Genomic DNA, 13318 nt, shown 5'->3' on the forward strand with positions numbered 1-13318 from the left:
TCATGGCGTATTCAAATATTTTTCCATCTGGAGCCGTTATCACAACTCCGGTCCCTGCCCCCGTTGCTGTGGCTGATCCATCAACTGATACCTGCCATGTCCCCAACTCCTCTTCTTCATCTGTGTATGTGGTTTCAACAATAAAATCTGATAATGCTTGAGCCTTAATTGACGTCCTAGGCTTGTAACTTATTTCATACTCCGATAACTCTACTTCCCATGTCAGTAGTCTACCAGACGTATCCATTTTTCGCAGTGACTTCTCCAGAGGATGATTGGTGAGTACTTCTATCGGATGTGCATCAAAGTAAGGTCTTAACTTCCTGGCTGCTACCAGTACAGCTAAAGCCATCTTCTCTATAACTGGATATCTGCGTTCTGCCGCATTCAAGACATGGCTGACAAAGTAAATCGGTTGTTGTTGTCTCTTCCTTTCTACCAACAAAACGGCCGCTATTGTTTTTGGTGATGCTGAGATGTATAATTGTAACACTTCTCCCTTCTCAGGCTTGGCAATTGTGGGAAGAGATTTAAGATGATTCCTTACTACTTCTAAGGCATCACTTTGTTCTTTTCCCCACTCAAATGCCTTATTCTTTCTCAGCACCATAAAAAACGGGAGTGCTTTATCAGCTGATTTGCTGATAAATCTTGTTAGACCTGCCATCCTGCCCGTTAACCTCTGTATATCACGGATGGTTTTTGGTTGTTTCATTTGAAGCACCGCATTCACCTTATCAGGATTTGCATCTATCCCCCGTTCACTAACCATAAAACCTAAAAACTTCCCTGATCTCACCCCAAAAACACACTTCTCTGGATTCAACTTCATTTGATATTTTCTCAAGGTTTCGAATGTCTCCCTCAGATCGGCTATATGGTCTTCTTTGTTCTTACTCTTTACTATCGTATCATCCACATACACCTCAACATTCCGCCCTTTCTGTTTCTCAAAAATCTTATCCACCAACTTCTGATAGGTTGCCCCTGCATTTTTCAACCCAAAGGGCATTTCCTTATAACAATACACACCTACATCTGTTATAAAGGCCGTTTTATTTCTGTCGGCCTTATGCATGCTGACCTGGTGATATCCTGAGAATGCATCCAGAAAACTAAGCATGGCATGACCAGAGGTCGAATCTACCAGCCTATCTATCCGAGGTAATGGGTAGCAATCCTTAGGGCAAGCTTTATTCAAATCTGTAAAATCCACACACATTCGCCATTTCCCTGTCGGCTTCCTCACCATTACTACATTTGCCAACCATTCGAGATATGTACAGGGTTCTATAAACCCTGCTGCCAAGAGCTTATTCGCCTCGGCCTGGATCGCTTCTATCTTCTCAGTCGAGAAATTACGCTTCTTCTGCCTTATCGGCCTAAACTTTCTATCAACATTCAGCTTATGTTCCATTACCTCAGGATGTATGCCTGGCATCTCACTGGCCGAGAACGCAAAGACGTCGGCGTTCTCGCGCAATAAACTTATCAGGTTACACCTGGTCTCCACATCCATATCTGCCCCAACTTTCACTGTTCTACTGGAGTCGCCTGGCTGCAATTCAACTTGGACGGTTTCTCCGCCCGGTGACAGGGTAAAGTCGTATCCCCTAATCAAAAATAATTACCTAATTCACTAACTAAAGTAGATAGGGAAGTAGGGTCGATCTCCACAGGGAAACAAGTCTTTTTACTCCTAATTAAATATTATAATCTAAATTATTTAAGTAACCAATATTAAAAGTTGAATATGAAACTAAACTAAAAAGAGTAAGAAAAGGGAGAAAATAATATATAAAAGGATCTAGGGCATAGGTTCACCAATAAATAATACTCCGGGGTAAAATAGGGTAATCAATCATTGACATTGCATAAATAACATGATTAACAGGCTCTCGCAATTTATTAACCAACATAGATCTAACAGGCTCTCGCAATTTACTAGATCTAAGTTCTTATTGAAAATAGCCTTTAATATCAAATTAACATCTGCTCGATTCATCAATTTAATATTGCTATACTTTTACAAGCCGCAATTGTAAAACATTAAAACAATCCAATAAGAAATCATCATGCAATATTAACAATCAATAATAGTCAATCATCAATGCATCAATTAATCAGATTGTAAAGGGCTCTGGCTACTTATTACAATCACACAATTAATTTATCGGTATTAAATCTCATCTCTCGAATCTTGACTTAACCATTTATAAATTAACTTGCCTATTGAAACTAGACCTAAACATTAATTCTCATCTCTCGATTCTTGAATCAATATTGTCAAACTCATGCATAAAAGATAGGCCTAATCTAGTCACAGAGCATTAAATCAATCAATAGGAAATTAATATAGCATTGATAATCAACAACAATAATTTACCCCTTCATATTATTTATTAGATCCCCATAAACCCTAGAAATTAAACTACTCACACATAATTAGATATAGACTAAGCAAAGCAATAAAATAAATCATGATCAAAGGAATAAGAACAAAAGTTTAGAGAGAGATTAAGAGAGAGAAAACTAAGTAGAGAGAGAAAGTCTAGGAGAAAAGATTAAGAGAAGAAGAAGTCCCCCTCAAATCGTATTACGGAGGAGTATTTATACTCCGTACAAAAATCCTAAACTGAAACAAATTAAAACGACGTTAATCGTCTCCTAAATAAACACGCGCCCGATCGGGCGGTAGCCCGATCGGGCGAGGCACCGCCCGATCGGGCGCGCCTTTTTATCTTTAATAGCTAACTCGCGCCCGGCCGGGCGCGTCACCGGGCGCTCCTCCCGCCCGGCCGGGCGCGCCTCCGGGCGCCAGCCTTTTTGGCGGGGCGGATCATTTGGGCCAATATTTGGACTTCGATTGGGCTCCAATTCTTCGGGCCAATCTGGGTTTCCTCTTTGGGTCTTGAATACTCGGTCCAAACGCCCCGGTAACACCTCTACCGAGCCCTTAATCACCGGTTCGATGGCTCCAACCGGCCCTGGGCTATAAAATCTGGTCGTGCTTCTCCAGTGCTCGTGATTGCTCCTAAATATCTCGGGAAAATACTCCAAAAGCATAAATCCCTGCAAAAGTCAACCAAATCTACGAAAACACTAGAAAACACCAATTAGTAATAAAAGTGGCTCTAAAGAGCCAAAAACACTACTAATTATGACCAAGGGACGGGGGTAAAATACTATATAAAATGGATACATCAAACTCCCCCAAGCCAAACCTTTGCTTGTCCCTAAGCAAAGATCTCATCAATGAATCAATAAATATGCTTCACCCCAATAAGTAAAAATCAAGCACAAGCGATCCAAGGTAAATCAAATAAACACGCTTCAGAGTCAACCAATCAAATCCATCCAATTACCTTTCTTCCCTAACAATTGTCAAACATAGCAAACCACAAGAGCATATAGAATTCAAGACTAGTGCTCACACACTCAACTCTCATTTATGTGGCGAGTAAAAGATGTACTCGATCGCTCTCCAACCACCCCTCTAATGTGAACAATGCCCTCCCAACTCACACTCTCGTGTGTATAAAAACAATGAACGCTCAATCCTACTAGTCGACTCGAAATATGCCAAATCATAACTTGCATTGATAAGGAACACTTTCACATTCATACAATTCTATGCACAAAGGTCGGAAGGTCTTTAAAGCTTGTAATGTAAGGCTAGGGTAAAGGGTAGGATAAATTTGGAAATACGTGAGAGAAAAGCTATGCTTAAGGGAGCAATATCCTAATAAAACCCATGATCAAAAATAAATAATGATCAACATCTCCCACATAACCAACTCTAACATCAACCAAATATACTCCAATCATAATAAATAAACCCAACTCTTACAATTTCACTCATAAGATATAATAATGGAGTAATAGAGTGAATAAACAAACTTATTTTCCAAACTTGAAATTTTTCCATTGAGGCTCAAAATTATTCTTTACAAACCTCCAACTAGAACATTTGAACATTTTTTTTTTCTTTTGAAGTTCGCTTATTTTTTCACATTTTTTTTTCTCTTTGAACTTCTCTCTTTTTTTTTCATAATATCATGCTTTATTTTTTTCAAGAAAATATGACTCTCGAATTCATCAAAAATAAACATGAACAATCAACAAAACTACTTCTCAAAATTCCACCCAAATTGTGCAAATAAATAGCACACTACAAACTCCCTCACCTCACTCACTAATAGCTCCCCCAAGCCAAGCTTGGGACTAGTAACCAATGGGGCAAAATAGGCTTGTAATGTGGCTAATAAACAATAAAAAGTCAAGGCAACAACATGGGTAGCAAGAAGGGAACAAATGTATCTACAATATCTGGAGGCTACCTAAAAGAACAAATGCCTTCGTCCTCCACAATGTGCATAATAATGAATCATATAAACATTACTAGTAGTTGCAAACCAATACTCAAATTCATTGACATACCAGGAAAAATGGAACTATCACACATTTCCTATCCAAATCAACTAGTCAAGCACTATATTCACAAGTAGTTGGACAAAATTGACGCATGTAAAGGTTTCAAGGCAATCAAACATCAAATCATGATCAACTAATCCACAATGCTCATCATCAAATACCAACAATCAAAACAAATTTTTCTCAAGTAAGGGGCACAGGGAAGCATGATTTATAATTCATTGGAACAAAACTAACCTAAGAAAGTAATAAAATCTATACTAAGAAAAATAAAAATAAAAAGAGAAGAGAGAGAGTGAAAGATGTACCATACGAACACGAGAACCTCCCCCCAAGCTAAATCAGACAATGTCCTCATTGTCTTAAAGGGAAGCTAGTAGTCAAGGTAACTACTCTTCATCATCACCACATCAATGTCACCAAAGCCTCGAGGATTGCAATGCATCTCTTTGGAACAAAATTGGGCAAGAAATAAACAAAGTGTTAGTGGGAAAAAGTTCAAATTTGAGTCAGGTGCACTATTTTGATCATAACTTTTGATGTATAAATGATAATACAATGATTTTAATTGCATTGGAAACTAGACTTGAAGAGCTTTCCAACGCCAGGTCACACGCAAAAATCGGATAAGAAACGCAAAAGTTATGGCCTGTCGAAGTTGACGTAGTTTGCTGACGCGTACGCGCGCCCGATCGGGCGAGCTCTGCCCGATCGGGCCCGTGCTACTGATTTGACGGGGCAGCTTGCTGCTGCTAATTGCCCTGGGATTCCTTTAGCCCTTCGATCTTTTCTCAACTTTTCTAGTATCTGTGCACAAAATCACACTCCCACAAATATAAGATATACTCTCCTCTACCTCTCTAAAACAAAACAAAAAGAAAACACACAAACAAATAAATAAATAAAAAAAAACTAAATAAAAATCAACAAAATACGGGTTGCCTCCCGCAAAGCGCTAGTTTATCAAGGTCCCGCTCGACCATACTCCTTCTCTCAATCGGAAGAATTCAATGCCTTGAGTAACTTATCAAACGCTCCTGCAAACATTTCATTAAGCACTATATAGGGCTTCATAGCAAGCACATTTATCCCTACAAAGAAAAAGTTAGGAGTACATAAAGAGAACTCAAGGTAGAAAGAAAAATCAAAAGAGGGAGATGAAAATATACCACAACCTTCTACTTCCTCCGCTAAAAATTTAGAATTAATAGAACGAACATGGAGGTAGTCATTGTCTTTATCATCCAATAATGACTTTAAAATTTTACCCTCACAAATAACCTCATCATCAACAAAGGAATTATCAACCACCGTTTCTACAACTAATGATTTTTCAATCACCGATTCGTCAACCAATGATTTTTCAACCACAAATTCTATAACCGATGGTTCTTCATCCTCAATAACATTCATATTATTATAGTGTCCATAGACTTTTTCATCAAGAGCTTTCCAATAACTTTCATTAGCAACTAATCGTTTCCGAATATGATCATATGTATATGGAAAGACTCTAAAATCATCCGGAGCACGCACAAAAAACTCACTATAAGGGCATTCAGGATTTTCATGACAAAGACGTTGACAACTACAGTAGTTAGGTGCTGCATAAAAATTATATAATTCTTGTAGTGACATAAGCATGGATATTTTCAACTCATAAAAAAAAAATTAAAAATTAAAAAATAATAATAATAATAAATTAAAAATAATCTAGACTCTAATAATAACTAGAAATAAAAATAAAACCGTTTCCCCGGCAACGGCGCCAAATTTTGACAGGGTAAAGTCGTATCCCCTAATCAAAAATAATTACCTAATTCACTAACTAAAGTAGATAGGGAAGTAGGGTCGATCTCCACAGGGAAACAAGTCTTTTTACTCCTAATTAAATATTATAATCTAAATTATTTAAGTAACCAATATTAAAAGTTGAATATGAAACTAAACTAAAAAGAGTAAGAAAAGGGAGAAAATAATATATAAAAGGATCTAGGGCATAGGTTCACCAATAAATAATACTCCGGGGTAAAATAGGGTAATCAATCATTGACATTGCATAAATAACATGATTAACAGGCTCTCGCAATTTATTAACCAACATAGATCTAACAGGCTCTCGCAATTTACTAGATCTAAGTTCTTATTGAAAATAGCCTTTAATATCAAATTAACATCTGCTCGATTCATCAATTTAATATTGCTATACTTTTACAAGCCGCAATTGTAAAACATTAAAACAATCCAATAAGAAATCATCATGCAATATTAACAATCAATAATAGTCAATCATCAATGCATCAATTAATCAGATTGTAAAGGGCTCTCGCTACTTATTACAATCACACAATTAATTTATCGGTATTAAATCTCATCTCTCGAATCTTGACTTAACCATTTATAAATTAACTTGCCTATTGAAACTAGACCTAAACATTAATTCTCATCTCTCGATTCTTGAATCAATATTGTCAAACTCATGCATAAAAGATAGGCCTAATCTAGTCACAGAGCATTAAATCAATCAATAGGAAATTAATATAGCATTGATAATCAACAACAATAATTTACCCCTTCATATTATTTATTAGATCCCCATAAACCCTAGAAATTAAACTACTCACACATAATTAGATATAGACTAAGCAAAGCAATAAAATAAATCATGATCAAAGGAATAAGAACAAAAGTTTAGAGAGAGATTAAGAGAGAGAAAACTAAGTAGAGAGAGAAAGTCTAGGAGAAAAGATTAAGAGAAGAAGAAGTCCCCCTCAAATCGTATTACGGAGGAGTATTTATACTCCGTACAAAAATCCTAAACTGAAACAAATTAAAACGACGTTAATCGTCTCCTAAATAAACACGCGCCCGATCGGGCGGTAGCCCGATCGGGCGAGGCACCGCCCGATCGGGCGCGCCTTTTTATCTTTAATAGCTAACTCGCGCCCGGCCGGGCGCGTCACCGAGCGCTCCTCCCGCCCGGCCGGGCGCGCCTCCGGGCGCCAGCCTTTTTGGCGGGGCGGATCATTTGGGCCAATATTTGGACTTCGATTGGGCTCCAATTCTTCGGGCCAATCTGGGTTTCCTCTTTGGGTCTTGAATACTCGGTCCAAACGCCCCGGTAACACCTCTACCGAGCCCTTAATCACCGGTTCGATGGCTCCAACCGGCCCTGGGCTATAAAATCTGGTCGTGCTTCTCCAGTGCTCGTGATTGCTCCTAAATATCTCGGGAAAATACTCCAAAAGCATAAATCCCTGCAAAAGTCAACCAAATCTACGAAAACACTAGAAAACACCAATTAGTAATAAAAGTGGCTCTAAAGAGCCAAAAACACTACTAATTATGACCAAGGGACGGGGGTAAAATACTATATAAAATGGATACATCACCCGGCAACGGCCTTGGTGTTCCGTCGGAAAACACCTTGTTTTCCGTCGGAAAACCCGTTTCCGACAGAATTTCGTCGGAAACTGTCGTCGGAAAACCCTTTGTAGGAAAATCGTCCTTTTCCGACGGAATTTCCGTCGGAAAAACTTTTCCGACGGATTTCTGACGGAATCCTTCCGTCGGAAGATATTTTCCGGCATCAGAAAAGTCCGTCGGAAATTTCCGACGGACACAAATCCGCCGGAAAATTCCGACAGAATTTCCGTCGGAAACTGATCTATAGAAATTAAAAAAAAACGCCGCGCCACCACCGGCGCGGCGTATTACCACCTCAAAACACCACCAGACCTTAACTAACCCTAAGCCCAGACCGATACTCCCCAAACTAACCAAGATCCAGCCACCACCACCCTCGAACCCTAGCCCAGAACCACCCAAATCAGCCACCACTACCAAACCCTAACCCAGAACCACCAGCCACCACCACCGAACCTTAACCCAGAACCACCCGAATTAATCACTGTCACCGAACCTTAACCCAGAACCACACAAATCAACCCGCACCAGCACCGAACCCTAACCCAGGACCACACAAATCAACCACCACCACCGCACCTTAAACCACCCAAAAACCAAACCCACAACCACGCAAAAATCACAATTAACTTAACAAAAAAACCAGAAAAATCACCACCATAAAAAACCACCACCGCCATAAAGAACCCAGATCTGCAACAAATTCGTACCACCACCATAAAAAACCACCACCGCCGCCAAAAACCACGGAATTTAACCAAAAAACCAAAAAAAAACCCACGAATTTCAACCAACAACCAAAAAAACAAAAAACAAAAAAAAATTAAAACCAAAAAACATACCTTACCAACCGTAGCTTCCAATTTCAACCCGTATTTGGTTAAATACGGCTAAATTCGACCCTGAAACCTCTAGATCTAGAGGTTTCAGGCTCGAATTTGGCCGTTAAACCATAAATATGCTCGAATTTGCCGAGAAGATCGAGAGAAGGCGCCGGTGAGAAGATCGAGAGAAAGGAGAGGAGAGAGAAAGAGAAGGCGTGAGATTAGAAGAGAAGAGAAGGAGAGGAGAAGAGGGAAGAGAAGAGAAGGCGTAGAGCCGTAGACGAGAGGAGAAGAGGGAAGAGGAGAGAGGAGAGAGGAGAGAGGAGACGGTGAGAGAGGAGAGAGAAATGAGAAATGAAAAATGAACCAGGGAATCTGATTTAGGGTTTTGTGGTGTTTAATTTATTTATTTATTTATTTTTTTTTTTTTAAATTCATAATCCGTCGGAAAGGGTTAAAATTCCGTCGGAAATTTCCGACGGAATTAATTTCCGTCGGAAATTTCCGACGGAATTATTTTCCGTTGGAAAATGTACCATTTCCGACGGAAATTCCGTCGTAAATAAAGAATTTTCCAACGGATTAAAATTCCGTCGGAAAATTCCGACGGACGTTCGATGGAAATAAAATCCGTCGGAAATTTTGCACTTTCCGACGGATTTTCATGTCCGTCGGAACCATTCCGTCGGAATTTGACTGTTTTCTAGTAGTGATACACCTTTTCCACAGCTCCCAAGTTTGATACATAGGCTATTGCCAAATGGTATGTTGATACAACAGCTTGCATGTCATGAATTATCGGTCTGCCGATAATTGCGTTATAAGCCGACTTGACACCTACCACCAAAAACTCTGCCATCACATCCCTCGCTTGTGGTCCATCACCAATCCTTACAGGCAACACAATGCTCCCTTCTGGCCTCACTGTCGACCCATTAAAACCGATCACAGGGTATGATACCGGTTTCAAATATTGCCTTCCTATATTCATTTCGGTAAAAGCCTGCATAAACAACACGTTCGCTGAACTACCTCCATCCACCAGCACCCTTTTGATGTCAGCCCCAATTATCTTGGTTATCAGGACTAACGGATCATCATGTGGGAACACTACACCTCGTGCATCTTCTTCCGTAAATACAACTTGTGGTATTGATGCTGGCCGAGGACGATTATCTACATCTAAAGCACAAACTAGATGACGGTGCTCCGCTAAATGCTTTTTCGCTCCACTAATTGTCCCTCCGTGAATCGGCCCCCCCGTTATCACATCCACTCTCCCTGTAGATAACGGCGGTATTCCTGCATCCCCTTGTCGGACTATCCTCCCCTGTGTCCTTTCGGGCCTCGCTTCTATCTGCTGCCTCTCAACTGTTTGTGTTGGCTGTAGATTCCTGCCGGTATTCAACCGGTATTGTGTTAGGTGCCCTTTCCTGATCAACTCCTCAATGTTGTCCTTCAATTGGGTACATTCTTCCGTATAATGCCCCACATCCCTATGGAACATACAGTACTTCTTCATGTCCCTCGACCTTGCTTTCATGGGAATCGGCCTTGACCAATCTTCTCTGTTCTGATTCACTGAGAAGATTGCAGCCCTTGACGTATTCAGGGGGGTGTAAGTGCTGTATCTCATTGGCAGTCTTGTCGGTCTGGTATCTTGCCGACTTCCTCCTCCCCTTCCTGGGGCAGGAGCTCTCGGCCTGCTCCCTCCAGACGAGGTCCCCTCATTTTGACTTTGCCCCTTTCCAGCCACCATATGCCTACTACTCGTCTTCAACAGCTCCTCGCTCTTTATGTAATCGTGAGCTTTGCTGAACGCTGCCGCCAATGTCGGAAGACTCTTCCTTGTAAGATACCTTTTGAAATCCGAATCAACTAACCCATTCATCAAAGCCATCACGGCTATCTCCTGTTGTAACTTCGGAATAGTGTTTGCTTCATTGTTGAATCTCCTGATGTAATCCCTCAAAGATTCATCTGGTTTCTGCTCCACGGCCATCAATTCTCCAGAAGTTCTCTGCCTCACGCTATTACTGACATATTGCCCTACAAACATCTCAGTCAGTCTTTCAAAGCTATCTACTGATCCAACTTCAAGGTTGTTAAACCAATCGGCTGCAGCCCCAATCAAAGTTGTCGGAAAGACCTTACACCAAACTGCATCTGAGTTTGTGTACAACATCATGTGTCCCTCATAAGACGTTATGAATCTTGCCGGATCCCCTCTTCCATCATATCTACAAGTCGGCATTTTCACCTTCTCCATTGGTTGATCTAAGATGTGCTGGGCAAATGGGGATGCCCTTAACTGCACTACCGTGCTACTGCTTGACCTACTACTTGCGAGCTTCTTTGCTGCTGAGTTCTGGTACTCACAACACGACTCGAGGATTGCTCATCCTGCCGTGATGTTGTATGCGTCCTTACTGACGACTCATATCGGGGTCTCCTTGACGAGTTCTCCAGCTGATTGTGTTGTTCCTCCTGGTGACGGTGCGATGTTCCTCTATCGGCCTGGGCAGCTTCTCTTTCAGCCCGTGCCGCCTCAGCCTCCTTTCTCTTCTTACTCATTGCACTCATCACCCTTGCGGCTGTTTCCAATTCATCTGGAGTAAATGCCGCCATAGGATCCTCTGCCTCCCCTCCTCCTGCAGGGGGGGTTATCGGCATATGGAACTGATTACCCTCTAGGGTATGGGTTTCGTCTACTATCTCCACCTGGGGTTGTCCTACTGGTATTCCATTGTTAAAATTGTTTCCGGCCATGATTATTGTTGTTGTATATATATTTTGTGTGAGGTTCTTAGGCGATAGAAGTGATCAACTGTACCCTCCTTCTAGCGCCAAATTGTTTCTGTCTGATCCCAACTCCCAAATTGTTTCTGTCTGATCCCAACTCCTCCAGAAACTCGGACCTGAGATTCTGATACCCCTATCGGCAAGCTGAGAACCTACACAATGAGAAGAAGTTAGCTAACCCCGGGGTGATCCGGGGATAACCACTCCGATGATAAAGTCAGAAAGTGTTTGAGAAGAGAAGATAAGTAAGAGAGAGAAAGTAGAGAGAGATTAGAGAGAGAGTGTAATTAATGTCCTCATTAATGAGGTCTTACCTACTTATTTATAATAATCTACCTTGACAGGTGGCTTTCACCCATGCACAACCTTTTGTGCCAAGTGTCGAGTTTCTGTTGCCACGTGTTAAATTGCGGCAGGCCGACATGTCCTCTTTCTGCAACATATCAGCATCTTCTTGTGATCTGGTCATGCCCAGATATCATCCCATACATAATTGCTCTCACTGTATGAGTTATATGAAGTCTTATCTTTCTTATTTTTTCCATGTGGGACTTGAATTGCATACTCCAACAATTGTTGAAAGGAACACCTTCGATAAGAGTTTCGTATCGAGCATAATCATAAGTTAGGCTTGGCTAATGGCGAATATAATAGGTGCAACAGGTTATGGAAAGATATAGGTACACATCAAATCTCTATATGCATTTGTAGCAACCGTGGGAAGAGAGAGCATGCATTAGGAAGCAACGCTACAAATTAAACTAAGTAGTCCATTATTTGAGGATGAGATTTGACACTGCATTGAAGCTTAATTGTCCATTTTCTAGGATATCTTTGACTTGGGTAGCTTGTGTTATTAGCCTTTTTCTTGGTGTCTTGATAACTCAAGAAGCTAATAAGCAACATACAATATTTTGTTCGTTCCTTTAATTTGTGAAAGCAGCTAGAGTATCGTTCGATGGCAACTGTACGTGGACTTTTAATTGAAAATTTAAAAGCAATTAATTGCTTGGTAATTTATAAAGGGTGCATCATTTATGCGCAAGGTATGCAACTCATTAATCATAGTTATTCTGAGATACATTGCTCAAAACCCGTTGTTACATAGGAGAATGAAACAGTTCTTGAACTGAATCGCCATTTTGTGACAGACGTTATCAAAGATAGGACGTTTTCAATCGCTATGGCTCAGACAACAATAGAATAAATAGCAAATATTTTTACCAAAGCGTTGGGAAAGACTCAATTTATGCTTATTCTTCACAAGTTAGGCATAGGGAATTTGAGATCTTCATGCTTCAATTTGAGGGAGGTTCATATTGATAAAATTAGTGTTATAAATTTAAAAGAAGTTTTTATATATTAAAGGAGTGTGTGTGAAAAATATCCATTTCCAAGCGTGCGAATATATAGATATATTTATTATTCTCTACTTAATTAAGTTGCCTGATGAGGAATCTAGGTTATATTTATAATTATAGTATATTATATTCTTTGAAACTGTTATTTTACTTTTTGACCTGTTATTTTTCCTAATCTCTCTTCATCATATGCAAATAGATCGATCTATGTGCTACAGTATTTCGTTCTCCATTTAACACTTACAAAAACAACATTTGTCTAGGAGTCTGTGCCACCCCTCTAGAGTTACAAATAATTAGAGATTGTATATTAAAGTTGAATTAATGAGGACGAGAATTCGAGTGATCTTATTTATCAAATTATCTTTGTAGCCTTTTATTTTACTTATCAAATTATGTTATTAGCGATATAATAAGTTAAAAAAAAATAAAAAATAAAAATAAAAAAAAACAAGTTAGAACACACTCAAA

The 13318-nt window shown here is 39.9% G+C and overlaps 1 protein-coding gene across 1 annotated transcript; it reads right to left on the bottom strand.

Annotated features, from left to right (window-relative positions):
* Positions 1-9387: 9387 nt before the first annotated feature.
* Positions 9388-10872, bottom strand: LOC145607610 (uncharacterized). The gene is made up of 2 exons (XM_081663207.1): positions 9799-10872; positions 9388-9687 (listed from the first exon to the last, which is right to left on the bottom strand). Exons 1-2 carry the CDS (start codon positions 10870-10872, stop codon positions 9388-9390), a joined length of 1374 nt encoding a protein of 457 aa, XP_081519333.1.
* Positions 10873-13318: the final 2446 nt, after the last annotated feature.

Source organism: Chenopodium album, chromosome 23, assembly GCF_948465745.1.
Source record: "Chenopodium album chromosome 23, dcCheAlbu1.1, whole genome shotgun sequence".
Taxonomy (NCBI): domain Eukaryota; kingdom Viridiplantae; phylum Streptophyta; class Magnoliopsida; order Caryophyllales; family Amaranthaceae; genus Chenopodium; species Chenopodium album.

Excerpts from the sequence above, each read along its gene's own strand:
- LOC145607610 (XM_081663207.1), bottom strand. The coding sequence starts at position 10,872 with ATGATGTTGTACACAAACTCAGATGCAGTTTGGTGTAAGGTCTTTCCG. Across the intron at positions 9,688-9,798 it reads CGGAAGAAGATGCACGAGGT|GCTTTTACCGAAATGAATAT; the intron begins GTAGTGTTCCCA and ends TTGTTTATGCAG.